The 24,168-nt window shown below is 45.0% G+C and overlaps 1 protein-coding gene across 4 annotated transcripts in view; it reads right to left on the bottom strand.

Annotated features, from left to right (window-relative positions):
* Positions 1-24,168, bottom strand: part of TLN2 (talin 2) — a 451,144-nt gene continuing 426,976 nt past the window's right edge. For all 4 annotated transcript variants that reach the window (XM_073012205.1, XM_008016371.3, XM_008016374.3 and 1 more), the window contains 7 exons: positions 21,785-21,890; positions 20,815-20,939; positions 7,683-7,808; positions 5,512-5,574; positions 5,238-5,420; positions 2,300-2,425; positions 1-859 (listed from right to left, as the gene is read on the bottom strand). In XM_073012205.1, coding sequence (XP_072868306.1) covers positions 731-859; positions 2,300-2,425; positions 5,238-5,420; positions 5,512-5,574; positions 7,683-7,808; positions 20,815-20,939; positions 21,785-21,890 — 858 coding nt within the window. In that variant the 3' untranslated portion in view covers positions 1-730. The remainder of the gene's footprint in view (positions 860-2,299; positions 2,426-5,237; positions 5,421-5,511; positions 5,575-7,682; positions 7,809-20,814; positions 20,940-21,784; positions 21,891-24,168) is intronic.

Below are 24,168 nucleotides of genomic sequence, written 5' to 3'. Positions count from 1 at the left end.
GAAGGAGCCCACAGATTTTATTATAGCCCCTGCTCACCAAGCCCGGACGGCCTCCCACAACTCTGCCCTTTGGACTATGGAGGGAAAAAATAATTGTTCAGTTTTCTGAGCCACAAAATACAAGATGGGTCTAGGTTGTACAAGGAGCTTACACACAGAGGCAAGAAAGCGTGCAAACAGGAGCAGGAATTTTTCACCCCCTGGGTGAGCCAGTGCTCAAGACATGGAAGGAGGACCTCAGTCACCCTCCTGGAGTCCACACGGGTTTGTTTCTGGCTTTTATGAACCATGTCCAACTGCAGCTTCCGTCTTCTCCTCAGAGGAAGAAGAATATTCTATGACATCAATGATTTTTTCCCTATTACGGTATCACAAAGAGGTCCAGGAGCAGGCCTAAGAGAAGGACCAACAAAAGCAAACGTGTCTGAGAACGACATAATACTGACTTTTCTTTGTTGGTAACAGTCCACGAAACGTGCACCCCTCTCTCCTGAGACACAGTGAGGCAGGAGGGGAGGCGGCAGAGGAGCTGTGGGTAGGACATTGTACCGTGTGACATCACGATCATGCAGCCGGTGCCGACGGGACAGAGATGTGAGAACAAGCACGCAGGGCTCCAGGCTCACCCCGGGGGGAGGTGGGCAGTTTCCAGGTAAGTGCCCAGCCTCTCAGGAACACTGTCCAGTTCAGCCAGGGCCATTCCTTGGGACTCGCCATCTGGGCGCGCACCTTAGCCCTCATCTTCCCTCAGCTCGGTGGGTAAAAACTTATACTGCTGCTGGCGGATTTGGGCCAGTTTTTTCCTTGCTTCTTCCAGTTCTCGCTCTTTCTTTAGCATTTCTTCCTGGGCAGCGATGATCTAGAAAGAAAGCAACAAGCTGGATGGACCTTTCTAGAAAACGCTTTCTAGAAAACCCTCCCCCCACCCCACTGCTCATGTGAGCTCCACGGCTCCCGTGACCATGGGGCACTGCAGCACATCAGGAACAGTCTTGGCTCTGGAGACCAGCCTCTGTCACTGTTTGGGGTTTGAGACTAACGACCCAGCCGAGCCATGAAAACATGCTGGGTCTGCCCGGTGATTTAACAGCAAACATCTACTACAGCCTTACTATATAGCAGGCTCTGGTGCAAATACTCTTCACTGAAGTGGCTGCTCTGTGAAGCACGCCCAGTTGAAAGTCTTGTTTTTCCAAGAAGAAATCTGAAGCTGAGCGATGTAGGTCCACTTGTCTGGAGTCACCCAGCCAGTGGAGGAAGACCTGGTCCAGGTATGGGCAAAGCTAAAGCGGAACCCTGAACCACCAGATGGCCCTCAAATGCTTATTTCATGCTTTTAAGGTGTGATCTGAGGAAGATTTGCTAATAGGTATTGTGTGAAAAGGGAAAGTTGTGTTCAAAAAAGCAAAGTCAGTTCCTTTCCTGGCTTTCCAGAGCCTTTCCTAGGCTAATGACTATCATTACCAGGGCGGGGTTATTGAATGCAGTATTCTCCAGCCTTATTTGATCAGAGCCCCTTTGCTGTGAAACTTCTCATGAGAAACACATTCTGGTAAAAACACATGCAGTGCATAGCCAAACACAGGGCGTGCTTCAGGAAGAGCTAAGGCAGGCATGGGGCGTGAGTAACTTCAGTGCTCCTGGTGTGGACAAATAAAACAGTCCCCTAAAATGGATTTACAAGATGGACACACATCAAAAAGGGCAAGCCTGACTTCCTAGAGCTTTCTCCTCACTCCCATGCATGAAAATGTCATCCTGCCTAAGTCAGAATCCCAACTGCTCTTGTAACAGTTCTGGGAGAGGGAAAGCATGCTCTCTCTGCAGAGCCCAATGTCTGGAGCGGGCAGTAGCTCCAAATGTATTTTATTTAAATAATATTGCTGTCCTCCATTTTTGTTCTTCTTCTTTTCTACAATAGAATCCTTGATTTTTATCTAGGCAAATGCTACTCAAAAAAGAATACGACATTGCCCAGCCTCCTGTGCAGGGAGCTGACCAACATATGTGAGAGGAAGTAATGCCTGCAGCTTAGGGTCATGGCCTCCCCTCCTTGCTGGATGGAAAGCTGAGGGGGCTACTGAGCCAAATGGACCACATGGCCAAAGGTAACATCTCAGGGATGGTGAAATAGCAAGGCAGATGGATCTGGCTCTCAGACACGAAGGAAACACCACACCATCTCTGGTACATGAGGAAGAAATAAACTTTCATCCTGAAGTCACTGTTCTTTTGTCTCTCTGTTATAACCTGACACCTACCTCGGGAAGTAAACACTATTCTTGATTTAATTACAAACCTGAGCAATGCCCCCCACAAACTTGGTTTTCACTACAACATCGTCATCATCAGCTTTGCCAAATGCTGCCTTCTGGGCTGCACGGACAAGATTGTCTGAGGCTCTTTTCACAGCATTTCCTGCCGCCTGGAGAGTGAACAAAACATACATGATATCATTAGAAACAGCCATTTGGGCCCGGCAAGAATAGACATGAAGGTACAGTTTGTGAGACTGTGAGTCAACTGATTATCCAGTTACAACATGAAGTTCTCCAGTCAGCAAGTACCCATCTGTCTGTCCATCCATCCATGGAGTCTACCAACACTGGAACCTCCCTGGTCACTCACAGATGAATGAGACAAAGTGCCTGGCCCTCAAGGAACACTCATTTTTGAGGGGAATTATAATTATGTAAATAATAAATGATCCCAGCAATGTGATATGTGTGTTAACAGAGGCAAGCCTGAGTTCTGCCTCCTTGGTCTGGAAAACCACTCCCCTGCCTCCATCTGATTTAGCACATACTTGAAGACTTGGCGCAGACATCACTTTCGCCTGGCTCCCTTAGCTCTACCCACACCCTCTCCCTGTGTGTGCCTGGAGTGTGCTGTGCCGGCGTCACTGCAGCCTTTACCATGCTTGTGGCTGGCTGTCCCCTCCTGGACAGTCAGCAACTTGAAGGCAGGGACGGTGACTGGAATCCCTGCATCCCCAGCAGCGGCACTGTGGCTGTCCACAGTTGGTGCTCACTGAAGGCTTTGAGGGAATAAAGGGCTACCCTCGTGTGGAAGGGCTGGGAGCCTCACAGTAACTATGGCCTTGTGCACGTACTTTTAGGGTCTCAGCTGGGCTTTGCACCACAGCCTCTAAGATGGAGTGATTGCTAGAGACAGGTAAAGAAGAGCTTTTCAGTCTTCCTTAGGTCTTCCTTAAGGGCTGTTGCCTGTATTGGCTTATTTTTAATGCTCATGAAGCATGTCCCCAGGGACATGCCAGCTGAGGTTTGGAGTTTTCTTCTAAAAGTGGTTAAGGCTTCATTAAACCTCTCGTATTTCTTGTCCAGCGCCCCCTCAGGGTTGAAGGTTTGTGCTTGAGGGTTTGCCATCAGAAAGCTGAGAGTTCTTCTCATTCAAAGTTAACTGCCCAGCCTGGTCTGTGAACTCAAATGCCCAATGCAAACTATGAGGGCTTGCACAGGATGGGAAGGGAACCAATTAATATTTGACAAGTAATCACCATGTGCATATTCGCCAGAGGGTTTATCAGGTCAGAAATCTTTAGCCTGCTTTTCTGATGTGAAACCAAGGTTAAGAAACCTAAGATTTGGTAGCTAGCAAGTTATACATCTGGGATCTGCACCTAGGTCCATCTAGCCCCAGGGAACTCCTGAGTCATTTATATATAAGGGGCTCAAACACAACACTGCAGCATCCAGTTAAATCGGTAATGATGGGAACAAGAGCGATGCTGCATTCGATCTGTGTAAATCCTTAGGACCTAACAAAGCACTGTCATATCCATTCTCCTATTTGACCCTCATAAGAGTCAGTGTGGATGGCTCTATCCCCATTTTACAGATGAAGCCCCTGAAAAGTTTTCAGTGATTTATATAAGATTATGCACCTAAAAAATGGCAGAAGCAGGACTTGAACCAGGTCTCTTAACTCAGGATGTTTTCCTCACAAGTGTGCCTGCCCCAGAAATCACATATTCACAAACACACAGCTCCTCAATTTTTCCCTGGGTTTATCCCAGGTATCAAATAAAGGTGAGGGCGGTGGGTCAGAGAGGGACTCAAGAGTCCCAAACAACAGAAATGCACTTTAGGCCTTTCACAGTAAAACAAGAGTTCTGAGCGTTGGGAGAACTATTCCAACATTTCTGCCATTTATGATTTGCTTCATGACTGACGTAAACATACTTTTGGCAATTCAGACGATCTGCATTTTAACACTTATAATAAAAAAACTTGAAAATTGGAAACAAAATGTCCAAAGTATAGAGAAATTCTGGCGTAATCAGTTGATGCAATATCATGCAATCATTAAAAATGGAACTCATGAAGAATGGGCCAGCTAGCTTTGCATAGAGAAGTTAATGAAGCCTTATCTTCAAGGAAAAAATACATATGATAAAATGTTAAGTGAAAAGAAAGCAGAATGTATCTTGCCATGATTACAACTGGACAATATTTTATATGTAGATAAAAATGAACAGAAAACAATGATAACGTTTGATATATGAAGATGTTGGGGGCCGTGTGATTTTTTTTCATTTAAGCATTTCTTTTATTGTGTTTAAAATATTTTTACAATTCAAGCAATCAGGAAAATGTATCTGCTTTGGGAAGGACTTGATTGTTACCTTCCTAACATGTTCTCTGGGCTCTGGGAAGCAGCCACAGTCTCATATAATCTCAGTTCCTTTACTCCCTTCTGTAGCAGACATTGGCTGAAGGCCTCTGAAGCAGGCACCGAGTTAGTAACATGTGAGAGAGGCACAGATGAAGGTGTGGTATCTGCATCTAAGAGGCTCACAACCTGCTCACGGACAGACCTGCAGGGGTAACATGTGATGGGAACCTGAGTGGTCTGCCTAGGGGCTCTCAAACAACAGAGGAGGGATAAGCTGCCCAGACACTGGGAGTCAGGATGGGCTTCCCAGAACAGCAGACTTTGAAGATGAGTCACAAAGGACAAGTAGGGGTCTGCTGGGTTGGGCTGGTGAGGAGCAGGGCCCCAGGGCATGAGACCAGAAGGCACACGCGGAGAATGGCAGCTTGGCGGGGCAACAGTGGAGGATGCATGGACGCACGCAGTAGATGAGGCTGCAATGTGGACAGAGCTGGCTGATGGAAGGCCTGGTGGGGCATGCCAAGGAAGTGAGGCTTGTCCCCTTTGGTGACACTTACCCGCTCCAACAGGAGTATTTTCCCACCAGCATCAGTGACCATTACCTGTAGCCGCCTCATGGCCTCTGAATCCTGGTCGGCCTTCACCTTGCAGGCCACCAGCAGCTGAGCCGTGGAAGCGGCGACCTGCTTGGCAGATGAGATGAGCTTCTCCTCACTGGCGTGTCCCTGAACAGAGGCATTGGCCGCCTCACAGAGACTGCTGGTCGCAGCCGCCACCATCCGGGCCTGGGGACAGTCAACAGAGAAGTGACCCAAGGCCCAAACCTCCCTCAGGGGACCCAAAAAGCAAACTGGGAGGAAGGTGAAGGCAACTCACAGCAGAAATCAGCCCCTGTGACCACTGTCCGTCGTCTGCAGCATTGGCAGGGATGGAGCCCACCTAGATAGGAGAGTCGAGAAATTGGCCGTGAGGGCAGGCAGCCCCAGTGGTCGCAGCCCCTCGTCCCCACACCTTGCTCAGGAACCAGACGTGCACCCCACTTGGTGCCTCCTGCCAACAGCACAGGCCTAAGAAGGGAGCAACCTTTCTCATGTGGGACGCAGGCCATGCCAAGATTGCATAGCACATCCCGGCAAGTTTCGCCACCAAGAGGAAATGGGAAATGCTAAGAATGGCTCCATTTAGCTGCCAGGTACTGCGTTTCTGGGAAACTTCTCAGGAATGATGGCCTGGGGCTGTCTTTCTACACTTACTCCTCTGCCGAGCTTTCTCCATTTCAAATGCGGGAGCCACTAGGCCTCCTTTTTTCATGGTCTAAGGGAAATTTAAATCTCTCCCAATTACTGACCCTGAAAACCACACTGTGTTTCTGGCAGATGATGTTAAAAAAGTGTGGTGTACCTCCCTCTGGTACAATTGAGTGCAGACCCTGGTCTTAAGGAAATACCATTTTGTCAGGGGTGGGAGAGAAATAAGAGGCTGGAAGAAATACGGATCTCTGTTTCTATTTAGAAATCACAGCAGCAAGTAGAACATTTTCTGTCCACAGCGAGAGAGAGAAGCGACAGGAGGAAATACCTTCAAGCTTGTGGGACGTGCCTGATGAGGTAAGAGATGAGTATCTCAATTTGAATATGAAATTGGGGGTGTGTAAACAATGACAGGGTCATATCAGGGCTTGCTGAATGTCAGGTAAAACTCCAAGGTCCTGCCTATAATCCTATAGTTCACCCAAGTCTGGCTGAACCTCCGTCACCAACTTTTTAAATGCTTGAACACAAGTTCCTTGGAGGGCAGTTAGGGACTCTGCCATATCCAAGTTGGATTCTCTAGTATCTAAGCAACGTGTTGGACCCATAGCCCTTTATGAATGTTGAAATAACCAGGATTTTTTTTTTGACATGGGATGTTCTGTTCAATGACACATTTGTGGTCTTTACATGTTGACCAGCCAACAAGAACTTGCTGAGTACAGGAAGGACAAGGTTGGCAGAATGCTGGCTCTACAGGGGATCAACAGGAAGGATGGAGAGAACAGCTTATGTGCCAGGTGTGGAGACAGACACGGACCAATACTGAATAACATACAACACAATGGTTTAGAAAGAGAATTCAAGGTATGTAGACTGGACTAAGCTGTGGCTGAGCTCACAAAAGACTTCCTGGAAGAAGATGCACGGCCTATGGTCAGGCACAACCTTCCTGTCTGTACTGTGAGTTCTCGACACAACTTGCCTCCACCTATCTGTACGCTGACAGCAAAGGCCTTTTAATATCAAACAGAAATGAATGACAATGATGGTGACCGCATTTTCCAAACCCACGACTGGTCAGGTTTCTGTGGGGCCTTCTCCATTTGAGAGGCTCTCTAAAAGCCAGTGTGGATAGGATGGTTCCATGTGTATGTGAATCACAAGACACATGGAATATGTTAAATCAGAAGACTGTTCCATATCCAGAATTACTAATGTACTAATAACCCTTTGAATCCTCGAAAAACAACTATACTTTTATGCTAAAGTAGATCAAATGGGTGACTAAAGATAAAGCTGAAGAAACTGCAGAATTAAAATCCGACAGGCCCTTTCACCAGCAGACTTAGGAAAGTGCTAACTGCAAAGTTGGCCAGTATTCAGCTCTCCAGTCCCGAAAACAAACGCAGCCCTTTGGAGCTGGAAAGTGGTATCATAAAAGCCGCCGACTGCGGTGCTTCTAGACCGGCCCACCAGGAAAATATGACAGTTTACATCTTTACGTAGCCTAATGTACAGTGGGAATATAAATGTCTCATTCAGGCCCCAATCACTGCCTGGAATGGGATGCTTTCCTTAACAAGAAGCAGATGAGAGGCCCAGAAGCCAAACCTCTTATTCTGTTGGTCTGAATTCTGTAGTTTTCAGTCGGTCAGCACAGAGTGTGGCAATTCAGGGAGGGAAGGTATTGCATGTGTTTCCTTGGACAGGACAAAGGCTTGTAGCTCTTTTCCTGGGCCCTCAGAGGCTCTCCGTACGTTGCGTGTCCCCCATGTGGTCAGCGGCTTTACCCACCTTTCCTTGGGCCACCAGCTCCCTCTGGGCTGCCGAGGCCGATTTGACCAGGGCGCTTGTGGCAGCAGCAATGGATTTAGCAGCTTCCAAGATCTGTTCCTCAAAGTCCAGGGTCTCATCCGCTTGCTATAACCAAAAGAAAACAGCATCACATGCAATTCATATCCACAAAGCGCTCTTTCTTCCAAACTACTTACTGCCGGGTCACCTGGCTCTTCACCTGCCTATTGTTTTTTGTTGATAAACCACACCTGAAATGGGATGGTTCCTTAACAAGAAGCAGACTACAGGTCCCCTGTGCTAACTAACTTCCAGGACTCTACGTCAATTTGGTTAAGCCACCCTCAGGTCACACAGTGTTGAAGATGTGGCTGGTACCTTTCAGGCATTAAGAGACAATGGCCAGACACAGCAATACTTTTCTTTGTATGTGTGGTACAATATATATATAACACAAAATTTACCCTTTCACTTAACGTTAAGTATTAATACACTGACATTGTTGTACAACAGCAACACCAGGATAGAAAGGTCAGGATGCCTCTCCACCTGCAGCCCCCTCCCCCTGACTCCAAAAGGAAAAAGCTGTTAGCGTGACATCCCACAGAAATTTGAAATCGGGAAATTCAAAGACAGACTCATTTTCTGGAACAGAATCTTTAAAGATATACATTCACTGTGAATAAAATACACTCAAATGGTTTTAGCAACATCAATAACCAAAACCAAAACAATAAAATCAAAACAGTGTATCATAGCACTCACTCTCTTCCAGAGCCTAAGCCTCAAAAATGGACTTTAAAAACAAAAAAGGAAAGACGGGTATCAGTTCTCAAAAGTCGTCTTTTTCCTGGGTAAAAATTAAAGCCAAACAGCACTGGCATTTCTGTGGCTGAGCACTGAGACAGTTCTAGACCAAGCACAGACTGCCCAGTGGTGAAAAAGAAACCAGGGCAACACGACATCAAGGTGGAGCTTGTTCTGTCCCTTGGACACCCGAGGCACGGGCTCCACCTTGGGGAGAACATTGGACACTATTGTGTAGGTGTTATCAGACCGTTAGGGCTCTGGTCTAAATTCACCACCATCTCCTTTGCTGCTAAAACAACTCAGGAAGTTGAAGAGAAGCTTTGGAGAAGTGGGACAAGTATAAGACTGTGGTCCCAGGCTGCATGGGTTGGAGCACCACAGTTTTGTGGGGGGCGGGGGGTGGGGTGGTCAGATTAGACCTGTGTGGTGACATTCCATGACTCAAGGTCAATTTGGTTAAGCTGCCCTCAGGTCACACAGTGTTGAAGATATGGCTGGTACCTTTCAGGCATTGAGAGATGATGGCCAGGACCAGTAATATTCTCTTTCTATGTGTGGTAAAACATATGTAACACAAAACTTACCCTTTTATCCAATTTTAAGTGTACAATTCAGTGGCATTACAGACATTCACACTTTGTGCCAACAGTAATACATTTTTAAGAGTGCCTACTGTGTACCAAGTATTTTGTTAGGCACTTCTACATACAATGACTTCTCACCAAAAAAAAAAAAAAAACTTATATTGGAATTATCTTTTTTTTTTTTTTTTTTTTTTTTTGAGACGGAGTCTCGCTTTGTCGCCCAGGCTGGAGTGCAGTGGCACGATCTCAGCTCACTGCAAGCTCCGCCTCCCGGGTTCACGCCATTCTCCTGCCTCAGCCTCCAAGTAGCTGGGACTACAGGCGCGCACCACCACGCCCGGCTAATTTTTTGTATTTTTAGTAGAGACGGGGTTTCACCGTGTTAGCCAGGATGGTCTCGATCTCCTGACCTCGTGATCCACCCACCTCGGCCTCCCAAAGTGCTGGGATTACAGGCGTGAGCCACCGCGCCCGGCTGGAATTATCTTTATCCTTATTTTTACAGTGAGAAAACCCAGGCTCAGGAAGGTAGATTATTGGGCCAAGGTGATGTGGCAGCATGAAGAATCTAAACCAGAATCAAACCTAAATCTGACTCCAAAATAAGGCACTGTAACTAGCCGAAGCCACCCCTTAGGGTATCCGTGAGGAATGGTTTGTGCCCGAGGTTCAAAGTCAGCTTGCTAACACTCCCGTGTGAAACATCAGACAGGAGGGATACAATTTTTCTCCACTTCTCCATTCTTAATGCCATATCTTGAACCATGAAAGGTGCTAATCCTTTTTCATTTGCACTTCTAGTGGATCTGAATGATGGCGGCATTTCAGAAGTTCTGAGACAGAACTTGTGCACTGTTTCTTAATGCTGACCAAGTCTTGCTCTAAGAGTATTTAGGACAGAAATGAATTTAGTTCTACTGGACTCATTTTGGATTGGTGGAGTATAGAGTTTGGTGACTGAAATACAGAAATGATCCGCTGTAAGACACTCTCGCATAAAAGGAACTCTTGTGTAGTCCACAAATAAATTACAGTAGGCTCTAATTTATACATATTAAATATATAAAATATATTTAAAATGTATATTTTAGTAACCTTGAGATTAAGAGCTTTTCTGGAAATTCATTCTGCCAAAGACTGTCAGGCACATAACAGATTAAAGCACTAGGGAAATCACAGAATTTTTGACTCCAAACTCCTCATCTCATTTTGCAGACGAGGAAACGGAGGCTCGTGGGAGCTCTTCACGGCGGCTCCTGAAGTCTCCCATGCTCTTGTCGCAGGTGGCCTCAACTACACTATGGGTTCCAAGCCCGAGTCCACTTTACAGTGTAGAATACTCTGTCAGATTTTTGGTTTCCTAAATTTTAAGATTTCCAAAAATGCAATTTCCTTAAAATTAAGCGCTAAGTCTAATTTAGCAGGGGTAGATCTGATAAGATAATCTCATCGCAAGGGATTTTAAGAGCCTCTCCCACATCTTCCGCTGCCTGGGAGGTTTTTTTTTTTTTTTTTAAATATATGCTTGTAATATTCAACTTGGAAACATTTTTGACACCACAGATTTTTCTGGTAATGGCAACTATTGTAATGCTCTTTAATGAGTTTTTATTTTTCTTTCCGTAACATCACTATGCTTTAAAACGGACACGGCAGAAGGCCTTATCTCTGGGAGACATTTGCTCTGATTAGAAAGTATTAGAGATTCTCCCTAGAAAGGCTGACCGAGATGGCACAGGGATGGAGGGCTAATGTTAGATGCTGCCGTTTGGGCAGAGTATCCTGATGAGACCTGCCTTCTGACTGCTGGTCCCTATTTTCCTGTATGCCAGGTTTATGACTAAGACGCACTTGCCCACCCTATCTCTACTGCTGAAATCAGACACCAATACTTAATGTGTCCTCATACCATAAAACTTCTAGCCTTAGAGAAAATGGGATCTCCCCAAGCCAAGGAGACGTGGTCAAAAACCCAGGTGCTCCATCAGTTCCAGCTCCCAGCAGCATGCAGAATGGAGTAAGCGAGAAGGTAGGAAGGACACACACTTAACCACATCACAAGAAGAGAAACACAATTCGCTTGGTCTTCAAAGGACTTTCCTAGATAAATGCAGAATTTGTTAATGGAACAGTCCCCACTGCAGCTGAGAGACTGGGAGACTAAGAGGAGCAACGTGGTACACAGTGACTCTGGGGAAGAATCTGGAGGCTGGGCCCCTCTCACGGAGCTCTCATTCCCACCTCTTCACCAGAGAGGCTCAGTTCATTGGTGTCTTAAGGTCCTCTTTAGCTGAGACGTTACTGACCTGACCAGGGTCCGTCAGATCTGTCTCTCTGGTTTACAGAGGGGACAATGGAATCCTCACTTCTGGCTCTTTCATTCTTTCAGCAATTGGATCATGTAAAGACCGACTAAAATCTTTTAAACATTATGACTAATCCTGTGCATGTGGCTATTTGTATTTCTTTATAACTACTGGCATCAAGCTAAAGCAAGGAACTTAAGAAAATAGTTTCATTAAACAGGATAATAGTTTCATTAAACCAGGATAATCTTTAGCCACAAAAAAGAATGAGATCCTGTCATTTGCAACCACATGGCTAGAACTGGAGATCCTTATGTTAAGTGAAATAAGCCAGGCACAGAAGGACACACATTGCATGTTCCCACTTATTTGTGGGATCTAAAAATCAAAACAATTGAACTCATGGACATAGAGAGGAGGATGGTTCTCAGAGGCTGGGAAGGGTAGTGAGGGGCTGGGAGGTAGGGATGGTTCATCAATACAAAAAAATAGAGTAAGACCTACTATGTGATAGCACAACACGGTGACTATAGTCAATAACTTAATTGTACATTTTAAAGTAATTAGAATAGTGTAATTGAATTGTTTATAACACAAAGGATAAATGCTTGAGGGGATGGATACCCCATTCTCCATGATGTCCTTATTTCACATTGCATGCCTGATATAGCTTGGCTGTGTCCCCACCCAAATCTCATCTTGAATTGTAGCTCCCAGAATCCCCACGTGTCATGGGAGGGGCCTGGTGGGAGGTAACTGAATCATGGGGGCGGGTCTTTCCTGTGCTGTTCTCATGATAGTGAATAAGTCTTATGCCACCATATGAGACGTATCTTGCTTCCCCTTCACTTTCCATCATGATTGTGAGGCCTCCCCAGCCATGTGGAACTGTGAGTCAATTAAACCTTTTCTTTATGTATCACCCAGTCCTGGGTATACTATTTTAGTGGTGTGAGAACAAGCTAATGCCTGTATCAACACATCTCATGTATCCCATAAATATATATACCTATTACGTACCCTCAAAAACCAAACAAATGGATAGCCCTCGCTGCAGAATCACCTGAGAATCTGGTGTAAAGATGCAGATGCTGTTTTGGTAGGTCTGAGGTGGGAGCCAGGACTCTGTATTTCTTACAGAGGTAGTTACATGCTACTCTGTAGGAAATGCTGGCCTGGACTCAGGAAAACAAACACCAGTTAACTTAATCCTACCAGCCTGTGATCCCCTCCAGGGCAAGATTGTGTTTTATTCAACCTATGTTTCTCTAGCACAAAATCAGGCGGAGGAGCCCATGTGATGATCAACATTTGCTGAATGAATATATCCATTCAAAATGAGTTTCCCAAGTTCCAGAGTTCAGCTAGAGCACAATGCACAAAGTTGGAGAAGGAGAAATACACAGAGTAAGCATCCATATCATTAGCATCCACTCCTGAGCCATGGTGGACAGATGCACACACAGCTACGAGCAGCTTCCTGCCCCGTTTAAGGCCGTGGGTTGTTAACTGTACACTCTACTTGCATCCCTCAACTAGAATTCACAGTTTGTGACATTTAGTCATACATGGACATACAAATGTAAACACAGTGGCATTTTACCAAGAGGCACTTTAACAAGACAGCACTGGGAAAAAGAGTGAACAGATGTACAAACTAAGCATCTACTCTGCCTAATGAAGGTGTTTGCTGCTGCCTCTGCATGCTGAATCTATCTTCTCCCTTGACACACTGTTCTTTTCCCCCTTCCCCTCCACTTGAAAAGGCTGTTTGGCCAGGTGCCCACCAGCTCTTAGGTGGGCTTTCCTGGGCTGTCTGGCCAACTCTTGCAGAGGATAGATTTATCCCCACCTGGGCCTTTTGGTAGCTTCTAGAAAGGTCTGAGCTCCTCCCTGTAGTTGACCTCCTCCCTGCTCACCCTTTAAAAAGTCAGTGGCCTGCTGAGATCCCTCTTGGGAAAGGCTACATATTGGGTTGGCTCCCTTCCCGTTTCCCACTTGGGAGAGTATTTGAGATCCCTATATGTTTGCTCTGATGGGTTTAAAGTTTCAGGAGCTGTATGTCCCCTGGAAGAGGAAATGGTGGCGGTAGGGCAAGTGGTATGGAAAGCGGAGAAGGTAAAAGGAGGAAGGAAAAGGGACAGCCTTTCCTCATTTCTTCTTTTGGCGTTTGGCCTTTCATGGATTCTAAGAACATGGTCTTCAGACTAATTCATTCATCTTCTAAGCCTACCTCCCCTCCTAACCTATCTGATGGGGTCATTACAAGTACATGATTAGTATATGTAAAGCATGGCTGACTCATAGGAGATGCTCAAAAACTATTAGCAATTAATTTCATTATCAAAAATTATTTTTTCAGGTTTGGGGCTAAATGAATCTGTTCCTCTGTCTAAACCCTGTTATGTACTCATAATTCTAATAAAAATTCTTCTTGCTATTTCTGATTACAGCCTAAATTAATTATAAGTAAAACCCACAAATCAGTAAGCGTCAAGTAACAAACAGCACAGATGGGTACCCGCTTCTCTCTGAGCACCCAACCAGGAGTGGGACAATCTGGGTGGTAGTCACTGCTCTGTACTCTGACCATGTGACCATGGGGTCTTCGCTGCCCTTCTCCAGGTATCAGTTACTCAGTTTTCTGTTTGTCACTTGAGGAGCAACTCAACCTTCCTGGTCCTTTTGCCTAGACATGGACAGTTCCAAATTAAACTTCTCTTAGAAGGCGGTGACTAAAATAAGCAGGAACTACTTTTTCTCTTCGGATCTCTCTTGGCCTCCTCCTCAACATCCTTACCAACATCCCCCACTGCCCCTGCTCCTCAACATCCTTACCCACTTCCCCTGCTCACTGTCCCTGTCAGGTCCTGGGCAAGTGTTGGGTGGGGGAAGAGAATGTCCACCCATGGTCTTTTCCTTGGCCTATTTCTTTACGCCCTGTAACCCCCCAGAGGAGTTCCTTTCCCCAATGAACTTGAAGGTGAAGGAGCATAAGGCACCCACAGAGGATGGCCAAAGGCCTTGCCTTCCTCTCTGAAAACTTCCTTTGAGGGAATGCCTTGTTGAGAGCTGAAAACACAATGGTTGCCCTTCTCACAACTGGCTCCACAAACTGAAGAATCACCCTGGTGTCATCTTTCCAGCGGGATCTCAGCCTTTGCTCTGCGTTACTCAAGAGTCTTGTAGAACGCCTGCTACTAAAAATAAGGTCATAGTGCATCAGAAACTTTTAAAAAATCCTCTTGGCTATATATTTTTCAAAGTGTGAACATTTTGCATTTAATTTAAATGTCCTTGAGGGAAAAAAGGAGGCCAAGGCCTAGAACTCCCACAACAGGAGTGAGGCATTTTCCTGCCAGTTGGAAGCCGGAGTGGAGCAGGCAGCCACATTTCTCTTTTTTGGGTTGCAAGTTTGGCTGCTACTAGTTTGCTTCTGGTATTGAATGGAGAGGTGCCTTGAGGGAGGCCTTAGCCTGTATGCAAAGCCCCAAACTGTGCAAGGGTTAGATCAGCTTCTCTTCTGGAGGACCCATGGATGGGGTGGCTTCAGGACTGCCACCTTTACTAGTTCTAACAAAAGGTAAACCTCCCAGAACAACTGGAACTGCCAAGGGCCAGGCACGGACAGCTGGCCTTGTCTCAGGGAAAGCTCCGGAGAGACCTTTAACAGGCAAGATGGGTGACAGAGAAAGAAACTGCCGAATGGCTGTGCCTATGCCTGGGGAGGGACCACACCCTCTGCACCCGAGGAATATGCGCGAGTTCATGTACTGTCCACTGGAAAAGGTCCGCATTTGCCTGATTAGTATCTTGGGATTCGTTTTCCCACAGTATCCATTGCTTTACTTTTGTTTTCAAAGTGAAAAGCAATGCCACTGGAATCATCTTTTCATCACTGTTTCTGTTTACGGGCCCTTGAATGTCAATATAGAAAGCACAGACAAAAGATAATAGGGTTCTTCTCCCAAGACTTATCAGATAAACGCCCTACATCTTAAGCCCCCTTTATGTGTCTGTGAAGGGTCTGACAAGGGCCTACTGGTCTACCCTGGAGGGGAGTCTCCCATACTTGCTTTTTTTTATTTATTTTTTTTGAGACGGAGTCTCACTCTGTTACCCAGGCTGGAGTGCAGTGGCATGATCTCAGCTCACGGCAACCTCCTCCTCCCAGGTTCAAGCATACCCAGTCCCGAGTAGCTGGGACTACAGGTGTGTGCCACCATGCCCAGCTTATATTTTTTTGTATTTTTAGTAAAGACAGGGTTTCACCATGTTAGTCAGGCAGGTCTCGAACTCCTGACCTCAAATGATCCACCCGACTCGACCTCCCAAAGTGCTGGGATGACAGGTGTGAGCCACCACGCCCGGCCCCATACTTGCTTTTCACACCCTGTATGCTCCTGGTCTGGAACCAATGAGTGCCACTCAAAGCCCACGTGCAGCCATATAGAAAATGCTGTTATTTTTCTTTCTCCCTGAACAGTTGGTTCCTTTTCCCCTTCACCATATTTATCACTACAGAGAACATGCTGGTCAGTGACAAAGTCACCCAAAGAAACAAGAAAATCACATCAGTTCAAACAAATGGGCTTCATCTGCAGGTCCTTTTGAAACCATGCTTTTCTTTGTTCGTAATAACTTGCTGTCTCTTTTCCATGGCCATTTGCCATTTCAGTCAAACAATGTAACTGGACTCAAAACCAAAACCAGTGTTCTCCAGCTGTGTGAAGGAGGGACTGACTGGGGCAGCATCTTGAAACCCGCCTGACAGAGCACCTGCTGACACACACAGATCGCTTCTCAATGGAGAAGGATTCCGGAGACAGGTTCCATTGTGTAACTCCAGAAGCCAGGACTCCAACATCACAGGACCCTCTCCTGTGTCATCACCTCTCTGATGCTGCTGTTGGCAACCCTGTCACTATGCATTCACTTGTAAGCAACGTGGCAATGACTTCTAGACACAGTAAGGGGAAGCTTTCATGACTGACCTGTTTAAACCACTTGCTCACACCTTTTCTCCTCCACAACACTGAGCTATGAGCACAGTAGTTCTCTTTCCAGAAAGCAGTGCTCACAAAGTATTTTGTTGAGAGAACTCAGAATGAACTCACACATACTTCACAGGCTTTTCTATAAGGAAGAGGTCAAAACCAACCAAAGAAGGCTGTTATGTACCAGAAAATATGTTTTCTATATCATAATCCCAAACTTCCTGCCACAGTCAATTAGGCTCTGAAATTACTTTCTGCCTGTTGGCTTATTCTAAATATTACCAACCTCCACTGACAAGTTCACCTATAACAGGAAATTCAAGGGTTCAGTCAACATTATATTACCTTCATGAGATACATTTAGTCCTATATCCAAGGTTTGTATAAAGCTCACTGACTCAGCATCCATGCAGCTGGTATAGCGGATTTGCTTTATACCTTCTGTTACTGTGAGTGGAAAGGGAAGTTATAGAAAACTGATTTGTGCTCCTTGAATTTTTGCTGAAACCCTGACATGAACTTCTAAATTGAAGATCAGGATAAAAATGAACCAAAATGAAATAGAAATCTAGATGTGTTTGAGGCTATAATCCTGACATTTATTTTATGTCTCATAGACATGGGTTGGAACCGTTTTTTCCACTCAGCATACTGAATTCCTTAAGGATTCATCACTGCACAAAACTAAGCCGCACAAAATACCCCAGGCCCTTATGAAACATCAGTACTTATTATTTGTTTCTATAATAAGCAAATAATCTAGTAATACTGACACAGGTCTCAAATGCTACAAGAAGAAATAGAAGATAACATGAATTGTAATGAGTGCTCCGTCTTCTAAATCTACTTGTGATTTTAACGTGTTCTTTCCTGTTGCCTTATAAACTTTATTAGGAACCCCCGGAGACAGGGCAAGACACTGTAGGAATATGTTTGATATATAGTTGGATTAAATAACAACCTAATATATCAAACATATCACACAGAGGCCTGCAGAAAAGGCATCCAGGTTTGACTGAGCTCGAGACTAGGCACAGTATTGAAGGTTACGGCTGCAGGGGGTGGTCACTTTTGCAGCAACTCCGATACCTGTCTTTGGAGCACAGGTCTGCCTGCAGGTGTGGAAACGGCGCCATTAACAATACTGTCAGCACATGCACCAGCGCTCACTGACATTCTCAACTCCCCAGGTGAAGAGCGGATTCAACAGTGCATGTCTGGGAGATTCCAGGCAAAAAGTGATGCTTAAGTTTTAAGAGCCTGAGGTGGAAATATACCAGAATCATCATCATAAACCATGAGCCTCTCCTTTAAAAACAGGAACCTGAGAATGTGCTGAGCAGAGCATTTTTTGACAAAATTACTGTCCCTCCCCAAACTCTTCCTGAAAGCAGTGTGAATACATCCATATACGGAGGGCGTGTGTGTGTGTGTGCGAGAGTAGGGTTATAGGGATGTAATAAGCAATTGTTTACTTACAGTACCCTGAGGATTTTTTTTTAACATTTTGGGAGAGAATGGAGAGAAGTGATTAACTTCAAAAGACTGGCTGATTTTGGTGCAGATTGTTGTTATTGTTTTTCAATTGAGGAAATAAACTCCTTTATAAAGGCAAGGAGGATATTTTATTTCATGCAAAAGTTATTGCAATGTGGATTGCCCTATTAGGCACAAAAACTATGGTTTGAGTTGAAGGTTTTCCAAAACAGTTTCATAGATAATGTCTGCCTCTGGTCATTAGGCAGAGAAAGACTTCAGACCATTGTAAAGCATTCTAGAAGTACCCACCACCCTTCCTAATATGACGAGAGTGACCTAAGGTAGGAACCCTCAAACAACAGATTCACATCATCAGTTGTGGTAACCTTGACCTTGGCCGAAGGATTCCTTGGCCTTCCTATAAAAATCCTCAATGCAAACACAAAGGCTATATGATCCTGGAGTACTGTAGGGAGTCCTCACTGGCCCGCTTCAGCAGTCACCATTAATTTTTAAGGTGCGGTTATTTTTAAACCTTTGTTTTATATAATGTTAAAACACAGACCCTTCCATCATCCCAATTCCATCTTCATTCTTGTACATTCCCTACTTATTTTTTTTTTCATCTGTGGGCTTTTAGAGTTGTAATCATAATGAGTATATAATTCTGTATCCTTTCTGTTATACCATGAGCATTTTCTTCATGCTACACAGTCCTAGCAACCATTATTTTTCATAGCTGCATAATATTCCTTCGAGGAGACACTTGGTCCACATCCAACTGCTTATTACTACAGACAAGGCTGCAAGGGACAACCCTCTCACAGGCACACAACTTTCTTCCCCTCTTGGATTTCCTCCTCAGGAGAGATTCCCAAAGGTGGGAATAGTAGCTCAAAGGGCACACATAAAGTACAAATGGCCCTTGTGGGACTAGACCAGCCTTCTCTGACAATGGGGTAGGGAAACGGGCTGGTATGGACTGAAACTGCCACCCAGGGCCATACATAGCCCTCCCAACTGAGTGACGGTGCTCTGACCATGGCAAGGTAATTCGCCTCTTGGTGCTTCTGATTCTAATGGACTTTTTGAAAGGATAAGATGAGTGACTCTCATAAAGTACCTAGAAGACTGCCTGGCACATGCTTGGCAATTGAACAATGTGAGCTTTCTGTTTTCAGGCATTTCCTAGGGAAAAAGTCCCAGACACATATTTTCAGTGATGATGGTGGTGATAATGGTGATATAGTTACGATTTACTGAGTCTCACTGTATGTCAGGCAGTGTTCTTATACTATCTTATTTAATTATTATAACCATAATCCTATGGGGTAGGAACTTTAATAATTTTGTTTTCCCATCTGGAATCGTGAAGTGAAAGACCAGACAGGGGGAAACCAGGATTCAGGGACAGACAAGAGCTCAGAAAGACCCTGCGGAAGGACAAAGGGAAAGACACTGAGACAGGAGCTCTTAGAATATGGGGAAGTGTTAATGTTAAATTAGCACCAGGCTAATTCTCCAGGAGAACGAATGTGTCAACTGACATGGCTTCGGCATTCGTGGACAGAGCCCTCCCCAAGAAAGGACACTCGTGATAAATCAGACAAGGAAATGGAAAAACATTATGCACCAAACCTCTAAATCTTAGTTAATGGTTGACTCTTAAGTTTAAAGTACACTTTTCATTCACGATTAACTTGACTGACAAAGCAGAAACAAAGGCATAACCAGAAAATGGAGTTGTCCCAACACCCACACTTGGCTCTTAAGTTTGCAAGAAAAACCCTGACAACATCAGGTAACCCAAGACTCTCAGGTAGAGGCCAGCAGAAAGAACCCTAGTAAACCCCAAAATCAGTAGCCCAAATCCTTAAGTTACATCTTGATGAGAAAACGTTTACGTGCCTTTACCAAGTCCAGAGTGACTATTAGGAGGTTGGTTGTGAACACTCGAAAGTTTTAAGAATGTTCCCAAGCTGAACAGACTCAGTCTGTGTTTATTTCATACACTACACTGGCCCAGGCACTGCTTTTGAGTAGTCTGATCTGTTTCAGGGCCCGGACTCCATCCCTTGGTCTTACAAAAATAGGTAAATTTTTAGGTGTACTTAAATTGGTGGAATCCAGTCCTTTTTCGAGGGGAAAAGCCAAATATTATTTCCTAATATATCTGGGTCCTTGGAAATAGGTGAGTTACAATGCACCACACCAGGGACTTACTTGAATAGGAAGAAAAAGGGGCCTCCTCTGGTTCTACCATTTTCCTGCTGAAGACAGCCATGGAAGGCGGGGTAGGAGGTATCAGCTTAACAGGGTGGGGGCTTTGCCCCTGCAGACAGCAGTAGCTTGTCATCCTTTTATTTAGAAAGCGTCCTTCCTCCTGCCTAATCTAAAAGTATCTCTTTCCTTTAAATGGCTATTTCTCTTCACATATACCTATAATCTTAAGTTTTAAACATTTATCTACATGACAAACATAGGTGGAAAAAACATACCAGCTACCCATCACCTCCAGCATACACTGAAAAAGCCTGGAATGGGTGCACTTTTGAAGTTCTCATTGCCCTCTGATTCCCAGCAGTGCTATTTCTTTGTAAAAAGCAAAAGAGAAACCAGAAAATTGGAGGCTAACAATCTCCTCTCCAGTCACAGCAACTTCCGACAGAAAGCATCCAATACCTGCTTTAGATAATGGAACTAAATCAAGACTGCAAATGCCCCAATTCTTCCTTTGGACACACAGAGGTATTTTTCTGGGTGGTTAACTTAGACTCATGAGCCATTTTTCCCCCACACTCTAAAGCGGTGCCGGGCAGGTAGATCCGGTTTTCCGCTTGCTAATCTGACCATGAGGAAGGAGTCAAGCTCCCTGCAGCACTCCTAGCTCCACTTCACAGTCACCCACTGGCAGAACCCACTGACACCGGACAGCCAACCATAAATGAACACTTACTTTTGGTTTTGCTCTTGGCTTCAGTTGCTCTAACTTCTTAGCAGCAGCTTCGATGGATGCTGCAGCCCCCAGTAACTCTGTTTCTGCAATGACAGTTGGGTCTTCTGGATCCACCCACTCTGTTCCTAGAATCAGTCCAAAAGAAAGTGATTCTTGGTAGCTGCAGACCTCAGGGCACTGGCTTAATTACAAACAATATCTGGATTTGCATGCATGAAGGCTCCAGGAGCCTGACCTGCATTGTCCTAAGGAACCTTCCTTCGGTCTCTCATAAAGGCCATCTGGATGGGGGTGGGGGTGCTAATCCTGGTTTTCTAAATCAGTTGTGTGTACGGCCCTACCACAGGGCAGTCACCAGGCAGCTTCAAAAATGATCTCATGGACCAAGGCTTGAGCCTTGCTTTGACTTTGAACTTAAAGCTCACGAATATAAGTAAGCATCCTCAGGAGACACTAGACTATGCTGTAGGTCACACAGGAATTTGCCATTCTCTTCTCCCTGGAACCCAGGAGGAATGACCCCTCACCTTAATTCAAAGTAAAGGAAATTGGTGAGAAGACCTTTCCCAGGTGAGTTGGTTGCTTCTATGTAAGCATAAAGGGTGTCCAAACAATGTTGCCAGATAGTATCATTTTCAAAATATGAAGTGTTATTTCAAGGAGAATAAATATCCTGATGAATGAAAATGCAGACAAAAAAGAAATGGGGAGGCTCCTAAGGGAAGTGAGTTCTAGGTGGAGGATACCATTTAAGTAGAAGCACTTAATACAAAGAGTAGAGTGTTGCTTCAGGGAGGATGTTACTTTTTCAAGCTAACTCTAAACCCATTTGCTTGCAGAAAGTCCTCTATTCCCGGCTGCATTTGCCAGCTAAAGGCCCGTGCAGACTGTGCTTTTCCTCTGTGCAGTCTGCTGTATTAGCACTGCCTGGAAGGGCTGCCCTCCGCCAAGACACGAGAATCCAGCCTACCTTTCATGGCTTCCGCCGCCTGGATGAGCTCCGTCACAGCACCGGCCACTCGCTTGGAGAAAGCGGCCAGCTGCTGCTTGAGTTCTGGGGTTGGTTTCTGAAGAATCTACAGGTGAAGAACAAGTCAGAGGCATGAGGGGGTTAGTAACCACTGAGACAAGAAAGCAGCACATTCCTCCCGGTGGATGTGGGGTCAGGCAGCCTGGTTTTAAGTTGCATCTCTGTCCTGAGTGACTTCAGAATCTTGTGGAAAACCCTTAAGACTCACTGGGTTTCAATCTCCCTGTGTGAGAAATAAAACGTTGGGAACCAGTGGCATCTCTAAGGTCCCCTCTGACATAGCTCCTAAAGATCATAAAGGAGACAAAGTCCTCACTTGTCTTTTATTTGGACCTTCATTTGTCCTTTATTTGTACATAAAACACAAACATGCACCTGAAAATCACCCAAACTTTAAGAACATGCTGGCTGGGTACAGTGGCTCACACCTGTAATCCCAGCACTTTGGGAGGCCGAGGCGGGAGGATTGCTTGAACCCAGGAGTTCAAGACGAGCCTGGTCAACATAGCAAGACCTCATCTCTGAAAAAAAAATTAAAAATTGGCTGGGCACGGTGGCACACACCTGCAGTCCCAACTACTCAGGAGGCTGAGGTGGGAGGAACTCTTGAGCCCAGGACGTCAAGGCTGCAGTTAGCAGTGGCTGCATCACTGCACTCCAACCTGGGCCACACAGAGAGATTCAGTCTCTTAAAAAAATAATAATAAAAATAAAAAAAGAACATGCTGAGTAAAGGCAAAAGCCCCAGGCTAGGGGCCAATCAGTACTTGTGACAAAATAAAGGACCAGAGGAAAGGTGCCACTGAAGTCCTAGAGACAAAATCCCTAGTGAGCAACAACGAACTGATCAGGAGGATGATTCTTGAGCAAACAATCCATTTCCAGAGTTCTGACTGCAAGCTCTCCTGGGAGAAGCCCTGAGGATTTGCCCTCTTTTGAATTAGTTCAAAGGTTTTTAAAAATTGTCTTTTGCTTTCTGTTTTTTATGGATTTAAAAAAAGGTCCTGGGAATCCTAAACACCTTTAAGACATCCCCAGCTGATTTCTTCTTAAACTCATCCATGAATGGAACTATGACACAGGATGACAGCTCTTCCCCATCTCCCACCAGGGATCTAAATTCCGGCTCACACCATCCTATCCCTTCCTCATGTTGAAATTCTTCTTCCAATGCTCTTTCCTGTTATCTCTTTCTCATGTTTCCCAAAGGTGATCTTCAGATTTAGAAAGGTTCAGACAGTCAGGAGAGAAGTATAACTGCTGTTTATCTCTGCACAATTTTGGAGCCTCTGAAATGCTTTGGAAATGAACAAACTTGTGTTCAAACCTGGCTTCATACATTACTGGTTTAAAACCTGTTTTCTCATCTGTAAAGCTGGGATAATGCCTATGTCTCAGGGCTGGCATAAAAATCAAATGGAGGCTGGGCATGGTGGCTCATGCCTGTAATCCCAGTACTTTGGGAAGCTGAGGCGGGTGGATCATCTGAGGTCAGGAGTTCAAGACCAGCCTGGCCAACATGGTGAAACTCTGTCTCTACTAAAAATATAAAACTTAGCGGGGTGTGGTGGCAGATGCCTGTAATCCCAGCTCTTGGGGAGGTTAAGGCAGGAGAATTGCTTGAACCCAGGAGACAGAGGTTGCAGTGAGCCGAGATTGCACCATTGCACTCCAGCCTGGATGGCAGAGCAAGACTCTATTTCCAAAAAAAAAAAAAGATCACATGGAATAACACATGGGGAGTATTTCTCACAATGCTTGGAACACAACAGACAAGCATTAAATGTTAATTCCCTTCTTGGTGCCCCACACTCCTTTCCCCTGCCCAGGGAGTAGCACAGTCTTTCTCAGGAATCTGGAAAGATGGTTTTTAGACCCAGGACTAACCCCTTTGCACCATGACTATAGAGAAAGCTTAGAAAAAAACAGATCAGAGGAGTCAATATGGGTTACATCATGACCAGCCTTAGACACAGCAGTGTACAGATGACATTATGCATATGTACAAATGGATTAGTCAGTAATCTTTGAGCATTACTTCACATGCATCTATCCTCATCTTCCCTCCTCTTATAATCTTCCCTCCTCTTATAATCTTTTACACTTCTTTCATATTTGCTACTGTTCCATGATGATTCCAGCTGCTCTGTGATTCTCATTCTCTCACACTAGGGCATATATATATATATATCATTCTGCAGATATTAAGAACTCAGCACAGACCTTTGAATGAACAAATGAATTAATGAATGAAAAGCAGACCAATACATTATTGGGACAAGTCCTACTATGACGGCTTCCTAGACCAGTTCCAAAAGAACACT

The sequence above is a fragment of the Chlorocebus sabaeus genome, chromosome 26 (genome assembly GCF_047675955.1).
Source record: "Chlorocebus sabaeus isolate Y175 chromosome 26, mChlSab1.0.hap1, whole genome shotgun sequence".
NCBI lineage: Eukaryota > Metazoa > Chordata > Mammalia > Primates > Cercopithecidae > Chlorocebus > Chlorocebus sabaeus.
Note: the sequence above shows the minus strand (reverse complement) of the source record. Positions and strands in the feature narration are given on the sequence as shown.